Source organism: Maylandia zebra, linkage group LG23, assembly GCF_041146795.1.
Source record: "Maylandia zebra isolate NMK-2024a linkage group LG23, Mzebra_GT3a, whole genome shotgun sequence".
Taxonomy (NCBI): Eukaryota; Metazoa; Chordata; class Actinopteri; order Cichliformes; family Cichlidae; genus Maylandia; species Maylandia zebra.
In genome coordinates, this window is record NC_135188.1 from 40,990,344 (window position 1) to 41,009,290 (window position 18,947).

The 18,947-nt window shown below is 42.8% G+C and overlaps 2 protein-coding genes across 4 annotated transcripts; both read left to right on the forward strand.

Annotated features, from left to right (window-relative positions):
- Positions 1 to 2,902: 2,902 nt before the first annotated feature.
- On the forward strand, positions 2,903 to 13,116 carry zc3h13 (zinc finger CCCH-type containing 13). Of its 3 annotated transcripts, none has more exons than XM_012915533.3 (20): positions 2,903 to 3,051; positions 3,713 to 3,889; positions 4,047 to 4,150; positions 4,251 to 4,365; positions 4,495 to 4,606; positions 4,748 to 4,914; positions 5,062 to 5,210; positions 5,289 to 5,489; positions 5,623 to 5,790; positions 5,921 to 6,264; positions 6,397 to 6,855; positions 7,236 to 7,484; positions 7,566 to 8,037; positions 8,222 to 8,418; positions 8,727 to 9,962; positions 10,079 to 10,732; positions 10,825 to 10,968; positions 11,196 to 11,396; positions 12,126 to 12,289; positions 12,401 to 13,116. In XM_012915533.3, the coding sequence occupies exons 2-20, from the start codon at positions 3,722 to 3,724 to the stop codon at positions 12,602 to 12,604; spliced, it is 5,508 nt and encodes a 1,835-aa protein (XP_012770987.3). In that variant the 5' UTR covers positions 2,903 to 3,051; positions 3,713 to 3,721; the 3' UTR covers positions 12,605 to 13,116. The 3 variants fall into 3 exon arrangements, with proteins under 3 accessions (XP_012770987.3, XP_012770988.3, XP_076735947.1); XM_012915534.3 differs by having other exon boundaries at positions 2,904 to 3,080; XM_076879832.1 differs by having other exon boundaries at positions 2,904 to 3,080; positions 5,629 to 5,790.
- Positions 13,117 to 15,621: 2,505 nt separating this feature from the next.
- On the forward strand, positions 15,622 to 18,714 carry rpl31 (ribosomal protein L31). The gene is made up of 5 exons (XM_004573583.5): positions 15,622 to 15,740; positions 16,192 to 16,295; positions 17,548 to 17,673; positions 18,438 to 18,550; positions 18,635 to 18,714. Exons 2-5 carry the CDS (start codon positions 16,192 to 16,194, stop codon positions 18,664 to 18,666), a joined length of 375 nt encoding a protein of 124 aa, XP_004573640.2. The 5' UTR covers positions 15,622 to 15,740; the 3' UTR covers positions 18,667 to 18,714.
- The last annotated feature ends 233 nt before the right edge of the window (positions 18,715 to 18,947 follow it).

Consider the following 18,947-nt stretch of genomic DNA (forward strand, 5'->3'; position numbering starts at 1 on the left):
ACTCAGGCAGTCATGAAGCAGTATTCCATGTTTGGCACTGATCACCACCTGCACTCATGTATATATCTTTCTACGTAGCACTTTTAATTCTTATTCTCATGTATATATCTCATGTATATCTCATGCATATATCTTTCTACGTAGCACTTTTAATTCTTATTCTTACTTTTATTTTTTTCATGTCTACTTAATCGCAATTTATGACAGTATGTTTGCACTGAAGCACCGCAGCAATTTCCTAATGTTGTAAACCTGCTCAACATTTGGCAATAAAACCCTTTCTGATTCTGATTCTGATTCTGAGTACACTTTAATTTGTAAATTCAAGCTGTTCTTCATATTTTTGGCCACCAGATGTCACCAGAGATGACTGTGTTGAAAAGCTTCGGCATCAATAAGCCAGTATTGAAATATAATGTTTTTTCTGCTACATTTACAAAACAAGTTTTCCCGGTAGCCGAGTTTTAATCTTAGCTAGCTAGGACTCAATGGGCCATCTTTCAAGATTTATATCTTGTGTGTATGTGTGTAAGCCACCGCAGATGAACTGGGGAAAAATATAATTAAAAGCTGTACTTTTTTTTTTTTTTTTTTCAAATATTAAACTTTATTAAGAAACAGTATACAGAACATGTATACAATCAGAACAAAATTAACATATGCCAGGGGGTGTAATACAAAGAATTACAAACATTCAAATAATTTGTAATTACTACAAATAGTAATAGTTTTCATAGCCTTTTTGTTAAGTGATCCACTAATCAATTTTATGTAACATAAAACATCATTATAGTAATGTTTAAAATTAGGTTTTTTGTTACTGTATTTGCATTTGTGAAAATAAAATTTAGCTAAGATAACTAACAAGTTTATTATAAAGTAAACATCTTCTTTTTTTTGCCTTCGAAAGAAACAAAATACAACATTTTCCCATTTCACAGTAAAGTCTTTATAGAGATGTCCAGCAATGAATCTACTGAAGTCTTTCCAAAATGTTCTAGTGTATGAACAGATCCAGAAGAGGTGTTGCACAGTCTCAGGATGGCTTCCACAAAATCCACAGTTCACATTTATGTCCCTTTTGAACTTCGTCATGTAATGATTAGCAGGATAAAATTTATGCAGTATTTTAAATGAGACTTCCTTCACTTTATTCGTTACCAGATACTTGTTAGGAATTGTCCATACTCTTTTCCAGTTAATGTCACTGACAAAGAAATTCCAATAAGAGACCACATGTGGGATAGTTAGAGATTCTGTCTGGAACAAAGCACGGATATTCTTATTACTTTTACTGTGGTTTGTTAGACAGATTCTTCCTATGTGTGAATCTAAAGGGTTGGGGAGAGAAACAGATGATATGCAAGGTTGAATACCTTTAAAAAGCATTATAATACCCGTAGGTATTGCATCAAATAATATGGCATATTCTTTGGGTGTGGCTGGAAATTTATAGGTGTTTAAGAATTCTGAATAGGACATAAGCTGCCCATTAGGATTAAACAGCTGATTCACTAAAACAATCTGTTTCTCAACCCACCTAGAAAAAAATAATGATTTATTTTTATACACTATGTTCCTATTATTCCAAATTGAATACGTGTGGGGTGTAAAGTTGTGTTTATATATAAGGGACCAAGCTAGTAGAACTTGTTTGTGAAACATCGAGAGCTTTTCTGGAAGCTTATCTATATTATAATCACAACCTAAGATAAAACTTAGACCACCAAACTTAGAGAAAATGTAGTGAGGAATAAAATTCCAAATGGATACCGGATTTTTAAGAAAATGTTTAGCCCAATTAATCTTAAATGTATTGTTTAGAGTAGTAAAATCCAAAACATTGAGACCACCGTGTTCATAGTCATTCATCAATACACTTTTTCTGATGTAATGTGTCCGGTTTTTCCAAAGGAAGTTGAAGAGCATTCAGTCAATATCCTTACAAGTTTTGCCGTCCACATGCAGAGAAATTGCTGCATAAGTCAGTCGAGACAGACCTTCTGCTTTTGAGAGCAATACCCTTCCTCTTAAACTTAAATCTCTCTGCAACCATTGATTTAATTTGGTTTGAGATTTTTTAATAATTGGGGGAAAATTTAGTAAAATTCTGTCTTTTGGATCTTTGCAGATAATCAGACCTAAATATGTTGCTTCATTTTTAACTGTTATATTACAAATACTCTGAACATTACACTCTTTGACAGGTAATAACTGACATTTATTTAAGTTTAGGACCAATCCAGACCCTTTTGAGAAATCCTCTATTACACGTAAAGCAATTGGCACTTGGCTGGCATTTTTAAGAAAAATTGTGGTATCATCTGCCAATTGACTGATGACAATCTCTCTGTCTGCTATGTTTATACCCTTCACAGGGCTATTCGAAATATGAGAGGCAAGAATTTGGGTGCAAAGTAAAAAACGATAAGGGCTAATCGGGCAACCTTGGCGTACACTTTGATTAAGACTAAAACGAAAAGTGGTGCCATTTTTCATTCTAATAGAACTATTAGCATTGGAATACAGAGTTTTGATAGCTCTGCAGAAGATATCACCAAAACCAAATTTCTGAAGTGTAAGAAATATAAATTCATGCTCAATTGAGTCAAAGGCTTTATAGAAGTCCAGGAGAAGGATAAACGAGTCATCAGATATTAATGCTGAGTAGTCCAGAATATCCAAGAAGAGTCTAATATTATTGGAGATGTGCCTGTTTGTCATAAAACCAGACTGTGTCTCGTCTACAATATCGTCCAAAATATATTTAATTCTTCTAGCTAGCAATAGAGCTAATGTTTTATAATCATTATTTAGGAGGCTTATTGGTCTCCAGTTGTCTATATAAAAGCTGTACACATGAACAGGCGGTGGCGGTAAATGCATCGCCGCGGAGGTTGAGTTCCTCATTCACAAACCACAAAAGAAGAAGGACCAATGACGCGCACTCTCCGCCAATATGAAGGCACCCAGGGCAGTTTCTGCCTTTGCTTTTAAAGAATAAGCCTTGTAATTTTTTTTACAAGTGCTAAATCCGCCAGCCTGATTAAAGTAGGTGTGACACCGAAAAAATATCTTGGGTGAGACCGTGTTTTCATTTACAGATTAGCATGCAGGCTACTGGAGCAGGCTAAGATAGGCCCCGCGCTGAGATAAAACATGACACAGTTAACTTTAGCATTAGCCTGCATTCGCTTGTTTTATTCTAGTATGAGATATGCAGAATAATTACTGTTAATCTACGACGCTTTTTGAATTTCAGAAGCATCCTGGTTAGTTAAAGATGGTAAACAGAACTCAGTTCTTGTAGTTAACGGGGAACTTCAGCTTACTTAAAGGTAGCATGCGTTGTTGCTCGCTATAAGTTAGCGCAGAGCAGCTGCACTGACGGCAGATATTTGCATGTGTTTATGTTTTGGATGCTCCATTATGCACAGGAGTACTAGAGCATCCGGGAAGGCCATGTGATTATCAAACGGTTGCAACAGTAACAGTGAGAAATGGGTTTTCGGTTGCAGTTTAAGATCGGTTGTAGGGAATGAATAAATTCAGGGAGTTTGAGGGAATCGCACTGCAAAGAAAGTTTCCTGCCAGACTTGCTTTGTTTTTTTGTTTTGTTTTCTTTTTAAGTCATTTTTTTTCTAAAGTGCCAAGCTGTAAACATGCAGATGATTAAAGAGAGTTCACTGAGCGTTGTTTGTCATATTTGCAGTCCTGCAGAATGTCCAAGATCAGGCGGAAGGTAACAGTGGAAAATTCAAAAACCATATCTGACAGCAGCAGCAGCAGCAGCACCACAACCAGCAGCAGCACCAACCCCGCTGCTCCGTCCCGCAGGCCAAGTGTGTTTGAAAGGCTTGGACCCAGCACTGGGAGTAATGCTGCTGATGTATGTATAACCCAGAGGTCAGAGAGGGTTTTCCCCCTCCAGGGGGAAATTTCCAAGTCTCTGTGTCTTTGAATGAATATGGCACAGTGCGCTGTTTCTTCTTTGGCCTGGCTCATCTGTATTTTGTTTTTTTGTTGTTGTTTTTCTTTTTTTTTAGAGTCACTGTAGAAATTGGCTGAAGACTGGGAATTGCAGTTACGGCAACACTTGTCGCTACACACATGGAACTCAGCCACGAGGCAAAGGATTTAGCTTTAGCCGGTAAGATGGCTGCGGTTATTGAATTTGTATTGAGTGTTGCTTTTAAAATCAAATCGACCTTTGTGCATGTGTTTTTCTAATCTCTGCGTTAATGAAACAGGTCAACCGAGAGGCCCACAGGTGATCTGCGGGAGAGGATGAAAAATAAAAGACAGGATGTTGAAGCAGAAAACCTGAAACGAGACCTAGATGAGCCCTCGTCCCCCACAGTAAGAGTGAGTCCTCTGCTCTTTTGGTCTTTGATAATAACGCATTTCTGAATGAAGAATCTAGTTTAGATTTGAAATCGCTTTGGAAAGTTTAGTACATTGTGCAAAACGGTTTGTTTGTGTGTGCTACTGTAGCAGAGAGAGTCCTCCAGAGGCCGACACAGAGAGAAGGAGGATATAAAGATAACAAAGGAGCGTACCCCAGGCAGTGAAGAAGAACCCACAGAGTGGGAAACCAATCGTGAAGGTTCGGTGTTTTGTTTTGATGACGTTTAAAGGGAAATTGACACATTTATTTGTAAATACCATTTTGATGTTGTGGATTGAAACGCTCTTCTCCATTCCAATTTTACTGTTTTGGTTTGGGTTTTTTCCCATTAATTTTCAGACTCTGATATCGGTGATTACGACTATGAGCTATCCCTAGAGATGAAGCGTCAAAAGATTCAGCGTGAACTAATGAAATTAGAGCAGGAAAACTTGGAGAAGAGAGAAGAAATTGTCATCAAGAAAGACGAAACTCCGACGAAAGCCAGAACCACAGCCTTGCCAAAGGTAAGCGATGAGATGCTTTGATTATTTCAATACGTGACCTCTGGATTTCAAAAGTATTAGCACAGCTCACTTCCTCCGTTGAAGTAGCTGTCTGCAAGGGTGGTTGTCATCTGAATTTTAGCTCGATCTGTCACATTCGTCCTTCAGGCTTCCCCTGAGCAGTTAAGCTCCAAAGATTCACCCTCATCCAGAAAGTCCAGTGGCTCGCCAAAACATAAACGGGGAAACAAAGGGCTGGGCTCGGGGAAGAAAGAAAAGAAGGCATCAATATCCTCACCTGTTTTAGAAACTACCAGGTAGGGAAGAAAAACAAAATATGAGACCTACAGATTTGATGAGGTTCTGATAAATATTTTCCGTCATTCTTTGACCAGGTCTTCGAAAGGAAGCCACAGCAAGAAGAAAGGGCCCCGTACCCCCAGTCCCCCTCCACCGGTCCCTCTGGACCTGCCCGTGGTCGGGAAAAAACACAAAGGCAAGCACAAAAATAAGGAGAAGTCTGATGAGAAGCAGAAGGAGGGTAAAGATCGTGGACGAGATGCAGAAAAACACAAAGAGAAGAAGGAAAAACGCAGGTAAAGTGGGGATTTAGTGCATCCTGCAGCGTGTGTATGTTTTTAATTCGTTGAGTCATATTCACAGTTATCCTGAGTTATCCTTTTCAACTTCCAGTGCTCGCTCTTTATAATGTCACCTTTTTGTTTGAAGGGACAGATCTGACAGTTCCCACAAGGCCAAGAGGTCTGTGACATCAGAGGAGCGTTCTGGTAGCGTGTCATCTCCCTCCAGGGGTGCGTCGCCCTCAGCCAGGAAGAAATCTACCTCTCCTAAAGCTTCCTCCCATAAGGCTTCTATCTTGGCATCCCCTCCTCACAGGTGAGCACACAGAAACCTTTTTTTCCAGGGCTGTAAACATTGCAGGATCACTCACCTGTACTTCTTTCTTCACAGTTGGGTAAATATTTGATCATGACAGCCAAGAGGAAATAACCTTTTGTCACTGCAGGTCTCCTTCTCCTCCACGCCACCAGCGTAGCCCCACTCCTCCCCGTCACCGCTCGCCTTCGTCCCACTCCGGTTCCTCTGCCCAGCGGCACTCTCCCTCTCCTCGACGCCGTCGTTCTTCTTCCCCCATCTACCACAGAAGCGCCACCGCTCAGGCCTCCGCCTCCTCACCTCAGAGCTCCCGGCGCTCTCGTTCGCCTCCTGCTTCTCATGACACCTCGTCACCCCATCGGCGATCTGACAGGTTGAGCCCCAGCCGGCGCCACTCCAGGGGCCGCGAGAGGAGTCGTGGCGACAGAGAGAGGAGTCCTCCCATCCAGGACCGCAGACATGAGCGCAGAGATGGTATCGTCATCTTCCATTACTGGATTTCTCTTTATCAGTCTGTTGGCTGGAGCCTTGCTTTAAAATATAGGCTGTCAATTAAAAAAATTTACATTTATCTGCTATTAAGCTATTTGTCTTTTCTCCACACAGATAGTCACAGCAAACGAGAGAAGGACAGCATCCGTGACGACCGGGACTATGACTCTGAACAGATCTCCCGGGATGCCCGTGACGACCGGGACGCCCGAGATGCTCGTGACCGACGGGACGCTCGTGACCGAGGAAGGGAACCAACTCGAGATTCTCGTGATAGCAGGGATGTGAAGGACTTGAGAGAGAGCAGGGTGGAGACCTGCTCCAGTCGAGACCGCGAACGGGAGCGAGAGAAGGACCGGGAAAAGGAGAGGGAGCGAGAAAAGGAAAGAGACAGAGAGAGGGAGAGGATTGATGCACACAGGAAGGAGGACCTGACTCAGGATGACAGGAGCTACGGGAGAGGGCATGGACGTGACGATGGAGGCAGAGGAGAAGCAAGGACTGAGAGCAGGATGGACAGAGCTGATAGGAATGGACGAGGTAGAGGACGCGCTAATGACATACCTGAGAAAGGCAAGTAAATAAAAGCAAAGTGATTATTTCAGTCTTTTTAAAGAATGAATTTGAAATACTGCTGTGAGTTTTGAGAGTGTGTGTGCGGCAACAAAAGACGAGACATTTTGATAATAAGCTGCTGGAACATCTCATATCTAATGAGGGAAATTAACAAAATAATTGAGAGTGAAAAGATGACTGGAGATTTCTGCGTCCCATGATCAATAAAAGATTGGAAGGATCTGCAGAAATCTTTTTTACGCAAAGGAAAAGCAGAAATGCTAGCTAAAATCTTCACTGTATCCCAAATTTGATGGTAATTGTTTTCCCTCTTAGTCTTTTTCGGTGACTGTCTTGAAATATATGTCAACCCATTTTCTCATTTTTCCTTCTGTTAGGCTCCAACAGAAACTCTCGGGGTTCCCAACTGGAAAGCAGCCATGACAACTGGGAATCGCGGAGCAGTGCCGTTCGTGAACGGAGTGTGGAGAGGAGCACAGATCGCAGTGCCAATGAAAGAAGCTCTGACAGGGTGCCAGACCGAGATCGCTACGAGTGTGAGAGAAGAGGGGAGCAGACCAGAGACCCCTCGTATGACAGGAGAGGAGGACATGGAGAGCGGGATCGCAGAGACAACCGCGAAAGAGGTGAAGATTAGAAGCCCGCACATGATTTCCTTCGTTAAAGTGAGTGTGTAGTTATTCATGGCTGGTTTCTCTGTTTAACAGACCAAAGGGCAGCTTCTCCAAGCAGACACCAGGGGAGGCTGGAGGAGTCTGAGAGGGACGAGAGGAGGGACGAGCGCAGGACTGAGAGAGCTGAAGACAGGAGAGACGACAGGACTCGCGAACGGGAGAGGGAGCGAGAGAGGGAGCGGGAGAGAGAGAAAGAGAAGGAGAGAGAGCGGGAGAGAGAGAGGGAAAAGGAGAGGGAGGTGGAGAGGGAGCGGGAGCGAGCCAGGGAGAGAGAACGAGAGCGAGAAAGGGAGAGGGAGCGAGAGCGAGAGAGGGAAAGGGAGCGCGAGGAGCGGGAGAGAGAGAGGGAGAGGAAAGAGAGGGAACGGGAGAGAGAACAGCGCGAGCGGGAGAGACTGCGGGAATGGGAGGCCCGAGAGAGGGGAAGGGAGGAGAGGCGGGAGAGGAGAGACGACGCCAGGGATGAACGGCCGGTTCGAGACAGCCGGGACGATCGCAAGTTGAGGCATGTGTCAGTTTTTAATCCGTGTATTTGTGCGACTTTCTACATTAAATAGTCATCCGCACATAATCCAGCAATTATTTACAAAGTAAAGTTTCCTGAATGTTCGGATTTAGTTTTATGTAGCCGTTATCGTGCTAATCTCCAAATACTGATCTGCGCTTATTATAATGTCCTCTCCTTCTAGTCGTAAGAGGCCCAGGATGGATAGCAGCCAGAGTCCCCGATCCTCTCCTAAGCGAACGACACTGGACCTCAGTCCAGCAGACAGCGACGACTACAATAGTGCCGAAGATAAAAGTGAGCGCCCGATTGGCCGAGGGCAGGCCAAGCTCCACCCTCAGCCCCTCCTCCCCAGCCCAGTGTGTCTGCCTCCATCTGACAGTAGGGAAATTCTTTTTGAAAGGGCACACTTATATTTTAATGGGGGGTTGCACTTTTATACACATCCTTCTGTAAACGTGTGTGCTCTGTGTAAACACTTTTAAGTTTCATTTCTCTTTGTAAAATGTGCTGGTGCTTTGGAGTCATTGGCTGTCAAGTGAAAAGAAAATGAAAGAGCTTTCATGTCAAAGGGCTCCTTTAGGTTAGATTTTCCTTTCACTGCATTTTCAGCCGATACCTCCAAGGAAAAACTTCTGTACTTGACTCCAATGCTTTAAAAGTGCTGAACGTGTTTATGTGACACACAGATGGGGACAAGCATCGTCTGCTGAGCCAGGTGGTACGGCCCCAGGAGCCGCTGTTACGATCGCCGCCGAGAACTGCCGCATCCGATGACAAGCCCACTCACTGGAAGGATGAGGACCGCAGGGTAGTCGGGGACAAAAGGGAAGCACGCGGTCGCCATGAGGACCTGGAGCCTCGTGGGGAACGAAGCAGAGGGGCCGACAGGCGTGGAGAGCACCTCTCAGACGCGCCTTCTGACTTGCGTACCAGAGGCAGAGATCCTACACCACCTCCGCATCTACCCCTTGCCGCTGCCACTGAAGACAGAGAGACCAGTGGTTCCCAGTTGCATGAGGAGGGGAAAAAGAAGACAAAGTCACAGAGGAAGGGCTTGAAGAAGGGTCGCAAAGACGAAGAGACTGTCGCTGGCAGCGCCCTGGCTGCTGCAGGGGACCGATTCAACCCCGAGCCCCCATCTGGGGCTTCTGCAGACGTGCCTCCACCCTTACATTCTCCCAGGAAAGGGGCAAAGAAGAAAGCTCTAGAGCGAAAGAGGAAGCGATCGCGAGGGGCAGAGTCTGAAGCATCCGAGGAGGAAACTTCAACCTACCTGCCACACAGTAAGAGGAAGAGGGGTCCTCGGACACCGCCGCCCTCAATGAGACCTGATCAGCGAGGCGCTGGAGGGAATACAGAGCGCTCTCCTCTCTCCAAAATGGACAATTTCAGTGACTGGTCAGATGAGGAGGTGACAGACCGGGGAGGCTCGCTGGAAACACTTGCTCCTTTGGTTTCTGCTGATAGGGCTCCTGCTGAACCTCTCAGGAGAGGTGGAGGCCCCAGGATGGGCCGGGGTAATCCACCACCCATTGCACCTCTGCTCTCCCAGGATCCTCCAATGCTGCTGCAGACTTTGCCTCCGCAGCCTCTGATGTCCCAACCGCTGCTCCGCAAACCCCCACCAGAGCAGACGCGCAGCAGCAGCATGGGGAGCAACCAGAGTCGGACATCGTCTCGACGCCTGCGTTCACCCTCTAACGAGTCAGCCCACAGAGAAGATCCCCAGGGCCCACGATCGCGCCGGGGCATACTTCAAGGCACCAACTCTCGGGACCGGGAAAGAGAGCGGGAGCGAGAGAGAGAACGGGAGAGGGAGCGAGACCGCGAGAGGCCGGCGGCGAATGACCCTCCGTGCTCTGAGAGGAAGTCCCGGATTGATCAGCTGAGGAGAGGAGAGCCCAGCCGTAGCACCTCATCAGGTAAAAGCCTCACCTGAATCCTGAACGTGACACAGAATTGCACACATCCTGTACTACCAGGATCACTCTGAATTTGACCTATGTTTATTTATTTATTGATTTATTTTTTAATTTAGACCGGCAGGATTCTCGCAGCCACAGCTCCCGACGCAGCTCTCCTGATTCTGAGAGGCAGGCCAGGTCCAGGTCCCGTGCCGGCTCCTACGACAGTCGAGAAAGGGAAAGGGAGCCGTTTGAACGGGAGAGGGAAAGAGAGAGGGAGAGAGAACGCAAGGACCTCCGACCTCAGCAGCAACAGCAGCAGCCTCTGCTTCTTCAACAGCAACTACAACAACCACCATCAAGAGAATGGGAGCCTGAATGGCCAAGCCGGGGGCGGGAGCCCCTGCTGATGCGTCCTGGTCGCGAACCTCTCCTTAGGGAGCGGGACATCCGGGACAGGGAACGCTTACTCCCCGAAGGACTCATCCAGCAGCATGAACGGGAAAGGGAGAGAGAACGGGAGAGAGACAGTCGAGGTGACCGAGGTGTTGACCGAGAGAGGGAAAGGTTGATGATGATGGATATCACGCCCCACGGGGACCCCAGGGCTCCAGTACGAGGGGACATCAGAGGAGACTTGCGAGGAGACATGATGAGACAAGACAGGATGGATTACGAGCCTCTGCTGCCCAGAGAAGCTTTCAGTCCTCCAGAGCCCGAGAAACCAAGCAACAGTCCCCATCTAACTGGAGATCAACGGGAAGTGGAGAAGGCAGACAGCATCGATGGTAAGAAGATAAAAACGTGCATAAATGTTTGTCTTTTCCATTTCTTGTTTTTCCTACAAGGATTTTAAGAAAACTGTGTGTGGTGGTTTTAGGAGACGATGATGGGAAGGAAGACGATGTCCAGTCTATGGCATCTGTTGGCGAGGAGTACGAACCGATCAGCGATGATGAGCTGGATGAAATTCTGGCTGACAGCCAGAAAAAAGAAGATCAACAAGAAGAAGAGAAAATCACAGGTACAATAAAGACATTCTGTGGATAATATATACACACATGAAAGTGTGTCATCAGTTTCTCTCCCCTCTTTATTTCTTTATTTTTATTTGATTGTCTTGAATTCTGACAGGCCTGAAGTTCATCAACTCTACAATTAATAACAATTGAGAAAATGCAAAGTATTCAGTGGAATTTTCTCTGGTGATCTTTAACAAATTAAGCCTCTGCCTTTGTCGTGTGCCGACAGGTCCTCTGGATGTGATAGATGTGGACTGGTCCAGCCTGATGCCCAAGCAGAAACAGGAACCGCGGGCAGCGGGGGCAGCCTTGCTCCGCTTCACCCCAGGGGCGGTGCTTCTTAGGGCAGGCATATCCAAGAGACTTGCTGGCCCAGAACTCCTGGAACAAGTCAAAGAAGTGTGCAAGTCTGAGCTGGACGATCCCAAAGGTGAGTTAGGGACATAAAAACTGGATGTATTGAGTCAACAGTCAAATCTCATTAAAGGAAAAAACAATTTTCTGCAGAATGCGTATGTGGTTGGAGGTTGGAGGCCAGAGAAGAAAAGTCGTAGGCTTTTGGATACTGTGGAGGGGACGTTTAAATTCATGTCTGTACCTCTAGACTGAAAATATGAAGTGGCATGCCTGTTTATCATTAAGAGAAGGGGTTCCCGTCACCAAATAAACCAAAACGAAGAGGAAATGGATAACACCACCGGCAACTTAATAAACTGCCATTCCCTTCGTCCTCTCCTCAAGCGTCATCTCCCGAACTGAAGCCGGGATCCAACACATGACAACGTGATTAAATGTGCATATGTGTTCCAGATATTGTTGCAGTTATTGTCAGCAGATTAGACATGGGACCCTCTCCGTCTCTGGACAGCTGTGGCAGCTAATGTTAGGTTCGAGTGGCCTAAAATTCACACCTCACAGTTTGGTTACATTTTCACATTGTATGAGAGTTTATTCACTAACTGTAACAGAGTTACATCCACTTCAAAGACAGTTTCACTCATGCTGGCTAACAGCAGAGCTTGTCTGACTTCTTGACGTGGATCAGGCTCCTTTTACAAAGTTTCACAACCTCTTCCAGAAGAAATAAAGCTGAACGCTTCTTTTTTAAAAATTCCTGTTGATCCATCAAATTAAACCTCTGTTGTCGTCATCTTGGTAGATGCTGACAAGCTCTTTGAGCATGACCTGGGAGCCTTGAATATGGCAGCTCTGAACAGGCGGGTGGAGAGGGCAGGTTTATTGAGGAATCTGGGGCCGTGCTGTAAGGCCCTGTGTGCTCGCAGGGACTTCGCCATCCGCCGGCAACTGTTGAAAAACGAAAAGGTATGTGCTCTCCAGTTACAGACCTAAATTGAGATCAACAAATTGTTTATTAATCTTAAATGAATGTGCTTAAATCTTTTAACTCTTAGCTCTTAACTATTTTTTTCTCAGGGTCTATCCAAGCATGACCCCACCACACCTGTGGTGGACAATGAACTCCTGCAGATGAGCATGCGTCTCTTCAGAAGGACCATGGCTGGCCAGGCATCGGCCCCGGAAAGGTCGGACAGTGGGTCGGCACCAGCAGCTGAAATTACTGAAGCTGGTAGTAGTAGTAAGCTCAGCACAGCACAGCCTGAGGTCTGTGTGTCCTGAGAGTAAAACACATCAGAGGTGAATGCTTCTAGGCCTTTACTTCCTCTCACTCCTAACTCTGTTTCTCGCTGTCTCATTTCGTTACATACGTAGCCTTTTTAGTCACGAGAGGGAAAAAGGCAGTGTTATGACTCTTTCAGTTATTTGTTTTTCATGATGTGTTCCATAGACTGATAACTAGCCTATGGAGGGGTGCAACTATCCATGTATGAGAAATCTAAAACGCCTAAAATGACTTCATGTTTTTGTGGATTTACAGTGTTTTAGAGCAGATTTTTAACGATCAGTTTCACCTGCCTGACAAAGATTTGTTTCCCATGTTGTGCATTGGTTAGTACAACTGTGCATTAAAATGGTTAGATGTTGATTTTTTTTTTTTTTTTTTTTTTGTAACTGGTCTTTTGGTTTGTATGAAACGACTGTTCAGCCATGACATAATGGGACACTTAATATTGTTCTGGTTTTTTTGTTTGTTTGTTTACACCATAATACATGAATCCGAGTCTATAGCATTGGCTGCAGATTTTATTGACTCACAACAGTGAAACATCCTGCAGGAACTTGAAAGAACATTTCTCACTAAAAAGCACTGCCAAGCTATTCCTTCACTGAATGTAATTAGTTAAAGCTTTTAGTTTGTGGAAACATGCTTTATTTTTTGTGTTTCTTTTAAATGGTTTGGCAGTGTCTTTCTTACAGGAACTGAAGGGAGTGCAGATCACCAGGTCACGAACATGAACGAGTGGAATTCCTCTTCTCACAAGCCCACATCATCCATGATGGAGCCAAAGCGCTCCCAGTAGGAAAAGACAGTGTACTGCTTAGGAAATAATGACTGAAAACAAGCCATTAATCTGAACTTTCAATCTGTCATGGAGGCGGCTAAACAAGGTCACGGTAGTCTTGCACAGATGGATAAGGTGCACCTTTACAATGTGGTTGTATCAGGAGACAGTTGCTTAACAAAAAGCGCAAGATTTGCCTTATGCGTGTGCTGGGATAATTTTAAAGGACTGAAAAGATTAGGAAGGGGCAAAGTACTTTTGTCCTAAAGCTCTGGATTCAACGTGATCCACCACCCAATCCAGCTCCATGACAGGAAATCTCATTCCTCTTCTCCACCCATTCGGGGTCAGCGCCTGTCCTACACCCAGTTTTCACATTTTGACTTCTGAAAATTTCTGCCAAAACGAAATTGGCAATAACACAATACCGAAAATAAATAAAAATTTTCCAGAATTGGGACCACTTACTAAGGAAAGGACTACCTCATGAAATCCTGTCCCACTGAGGAAACAATTCACCATCTGCTACATAATGTGTGGTTCACGATGTGGGTCGGTTTCGAGAACTAACAGGAGTGGCCGAAAAGTAGTATCAGTAATTTTATCGACACAGAGACATCGAACTCAGTTTCCCATTATTTTTCAGTTTGACCATGACTCTGGTTTTACAGAAAACATTTTTACAAACTTTTTTTTGTCCTTGTCTCTAATATTCGAGTAATGATATCTGGTTCAATGCTGTAATTTTTTTTTTTTACTGTAAAATAAATATTGACATTTTCACAAATAAGGACAAACGTGATGAAATCTTCAAGCAAACAAATTTTTGAGGTAAGTTCTGGAGTTTAGCATATAATTACCACCACTTCATGGGTGATAGGTTTATGAGTTTGTCTCCATATGTGTCTACAGAGGAAGTCTTATGACTAATTTAATTATGTGGAAAAATTTGTTTAATTTCACATTTCTTTACATGTGCAAAATAACACCATGTTTGATAAAATATGTATACTGAAAACAAAGATATACATTTTTTTAAAGTTATTTAAACATATTTGTCACCATCTGTGATTTTAATAATTAATTTTACCTTTCTAGTATATCTGAGATTCTTAGAAGTAGACATATCAGTAGAATTTGGATGTTAACTAGTTTCAATTAGGATGCCTGAAATGTTAGAAGAGTTGTAGGTATCTACAGCAGTTCAATTGCTGATAGTAATTATTAATAACAATCGAACTTTGACTAATAAAAACTGGATTCTAGATGCTAAAATTGCATTTTAGCTTTTTCAACGTGGAGTTCTAAGATAAGCCATAAAATCTTTGTTCATACAGAGGAAAATTCTGATGCCACTCTGCTTGGTGCAATGAAAACAGCAACTGGGTGTAGAGTCACAAACATCAAAAATTATATAAAAGGTATACACTTAAAACAATTATCAACATACAAGGAATATATACAGAAAAACAGTTGGGAGTATGATTACAAACAAATATTAATGGTAAAGCGACTGATACTTGTACGTTTCTACTAAACACTGAAAGGACTTAACACAGTGTGTCATAGTTATCCACGTACATATTTTCTACACCTGTGCTTTCAGTGTTAAATTCACACTTCAATTTTGAAGAACCCGTAATTCAATGCCCAAGGGCACTTAAGCATGCAGACTGGAGCAGCCAGGGATCAATCCACCAACCTTCTGATTGGGCAATGACCGGTCACCGGCTCTACTTCCTGAGCCACCTCGGGAATACTATATGGTAGCTAATACATATGTGAACAGTAGTGCAAATAGGTTGAGAGTGAAATAATAATTTACCGGCAAAAGTGATGACAGAAAAAGTATTAGAGTTAATGTGGTAAGGAACAGTTAGAATATTATAAGAACACCGTGTTGTGCGTTTGCTTTCAAATGTATTGAAAAACATAACATGTATTAAAATTTTCTTGAAATGCACTCAAAACACGACCGATTGAAATGTAGAAACGTTCTAATAGAAACGTATTGTAATAATAGCTGACAAAGTTACAGGACTCTTACAGTGGAGTTTCCAGTGATAAGTAAGGAGCTATTCATATCAATGATTAATACTTTTGCTAATATGATGCGAATCGTAGATATCTTTAATAAGAACTGTTAGTCATTACTCGACAGAAGACAAATGTTACAGCCAACAATTTCCATAAAAGCTACTTCTTTAAAGTTATACGGATTTTTCATGCTAGGAACCATTAGCTCTACGTTTGTTGTTAACGGGCCTCATTCGAAACGGACCGGCTTCCTTTACCCACAACCCTCCACCTTAGCTCAGTCCTTCCGACTTCCGCCTCAGCTAAGAGCCGAGGTGAGTAATTTTTTCAGAAACTATAATTCTACAATCCAGCACCATCCTATGCTATTAAAGCCACAGAAACGTTCATCCATCGTGTAATAATGTTTATTAGTACTGTATCTGCTGTTATGTGACCATTTTGATGTTGCTGAATGTTTGTAAAGACACTTTAAAGCGACGAAGGAGAAGCACTGGAGCGGTTTCTAGCTGCATGGCTGTCCATGTTCTCCACACACTGCTGGAGTGTTTGTCACTCAGAGCTCAAACATAATACCAGCACTACAGTTATTCTTGTAACGTTTATGTCATTAATTTTCTTATTTAAGCTACATGTTGGCTTGAGTAAGTAACGCTAGCGCGAGCTGTATGCTAGCGTCAGGCTTTTCTTCGGGTGTCGAGCTTAAGTTGTGTTGAAAGCGGACTCAAACTTAAGTATGCGTGTCTTTTCCCCCCTTCTTTCTAGATGGCCCCAACAAAGAAAGGAGAGAAAAAGAAGGGGCGTTCAGCCATCAACGAGGTGGTGACCAGAGAGTACACCATCAATGTCCACAAGCGCATCCATGGAGTGTAAGTACTGCTGGTGTTATGCCAAAAAACGATTTCCGATATATCTGTTTGTATGTTTAAAATATTTGCTTATGGTGGTAGGCTGTATAAAGCTGCATTAAAGAAGGGGGTCATACAATAAATAAAGAAATTACCTTACTCTTTTATGAAGCCAGGCCTTTTGGGCCACTGAAAACAACTTTATAGATCTGTTATGTTGTATTTGTTGCAGTTTCTGCAGTCCTCTTGGTCACATCTGTTGAAAAAGACACTTTTAATCTCAATGAGAGTTTTTACCCAGATCAACAACGGATACCTAAAAATCACTTTGCCAAAAAGCTGATCTGCTTCTATCTTGTGACAGGAATATTGTTCCTGGCTCAAAATGACTTTTATTGTTAATGATATAATGTTAGAAAGCTCAGTAAGTTATTAACAACAGTTTAAATACCGATTGAAGATTAGATTAAAATATATTAAAGCGACTGCAGTGTGGCTTTGTTGTGTGAGACGGCTGTGCACATGAGCACATTTTGTTTGGATGCACTAAAAGCAATCAGTCCTTTAACTTATTTTACATAAATCTGAGCATTTTAGTAATTCATGAAATGTGTTATATAAGAGAAGACAGAAGGATCAACGTTAGAAATTCAAATTATATTGGGTCCCCTTGTTTTCCTGAGCACACAATAAAGCAGCGCACATAAAAACGAATAATGCCTCTCTATTAAAAAACAAAATGACATAAAAGCTAGAGACAAAGGTAGTTCAGTGAATAGACAGTGCTTCTGAGTGCTAATCTACAGTGAAAGGGAGAAAATGATCAATGAAAGAATTTCATTTTTGAAAAAAAAACTTCCACAAACCAAAATACCCTTTACCTGTTAATCTTGTCTGAGAAATGACAGATCCTTCAGCCACAAAGAAAAAGGGGACATGAGGATTGGGTGAATTTGAGTATTTTGTGCTCTACAGAAGATAACATCAGGGGAACGGACGGATCTTCAAATTCCAAATTAAAGTGTCTGATTTGTTTGATGAAAATCATTTAAAAAATAATAATAATCACACTAACACTTGGACAGCCTGGGTCATTTTTAAATTATTTTACCTAGAATAGGTCTAATAGGAATAAGTCACATACATTTAATTTGTCAGTGACTGTTATCTGTCGCTCAGTGCTGCTGTTCACCCAGTGTTGGCATGCTGAGAAATACTAATCAGGCTCTTTTCTGTTGTATTCATATTAAAGTTGTCCCTTTTTCATTTGCAGGAGCTTCAAGAAGCGTGCTCCCCGCGCCATCAAGGAGATCCGCAAGTTCGCAGTGAAGGAAATGGGAACTCCTGATGTCCGCATTGACACTCGTCTCAACAAGGCAGTGTGGAGTAAGGGTGTGAGGTGAGCTGGTGCCCTCTTCAGATTTCAGCAGCTTCACCCTATTTGCTTTTATGGGTGGTTTGCACTGTGTCCGTGTTTATTCTTACCTTAAAGTCATTTTTTACTTTCCTGCGTATTTATATGAAGGGTTAAAGTGTGCAGTACTGGCTGTCAGTAAGCTCCTGTCACCACAGTGACTTTAGGAACTGCTATATGTCAGCGTGTGCTTTAACAAGTTAGGTTTGTACAAAAAAAAACAAAGAAAGCTGTAAGAAACATTCAATTAAAATTCTATGCTCAGGTGTGCTGTTGCCATTTTTCAGTCTTTTTTTTTTTTTTTACTGGTTAGTTGAACTAGTGGAGGTGTTGGTCAGCCTTCTGTGTGCACACAACTGAGATTTATTGGACATAGAGCAAAAGTTGTGCTTAGAAATACAAGATTGTCGGGGAACTTGTTGATGGCTCCATTGCTTTCAGCTATTTGTGATTCACTTACGTCTATGTGGGAAAAATCGAATTTACCATATTTCTGTCTGTGCTGAAAGTAGGATATCTGAAGGTTTTCTAGTCTGTTTCTCAGCATATGAACAGAAGAAGAGAGGGGAGGTGTTTTTCACTGTTGTGGTTTGCTGTCATTTAATATCTCGATGCATTGCTTAAGATTACACAGGAATTAAAACTGCATGAAATAAGAGTGGCAACATCCTGTGACTGTAGCAGTTAGTAATGTCCCAGCTAATCATTTAGCTTCCTGGTGTTCTTATGTGTGCGTGCGTGTGTCACAGGAACGTCCCGTACAGGATACGCGTACGGCTGTCCAGGAAGCGTAACGAGGACGAGGATTCCCCCAACAAACTGTACACCCTGGTCACATACGTTCCTGTCACCACATGCAAAGGTAAGCATGTTTCTCACTCACTCTCAGGTACCCGTGGAAGTAATGATGACATTTTCTTAATCGTGTCCTCTCTTTTCCCCACAGGTCTGCAGACAGTCAATGTTGATGAAAACTAAAAGTTGTCTCCAAGTCGAATAAATGGAAATAAAAGGACATCTAGTGTTTCCTCTTGCATTTCTTTCTTTTGTCTTTTTTTTTTTTTTTTTTTTTTGCTCATAACTGAAGGTTTGATTTGAGATTTGTTATGGATTAACGATGATAATTTTAGGCTAGCAAAACAGTCAAAGTTTGCAAAAATTAAATGAATCTTTACCCTGTTGATATAACTATTTATAATTAGATGTTTTTAACCTCCTAGGACCTGGTGTCCACATAGGTGGACGTCACATTTTGGGTT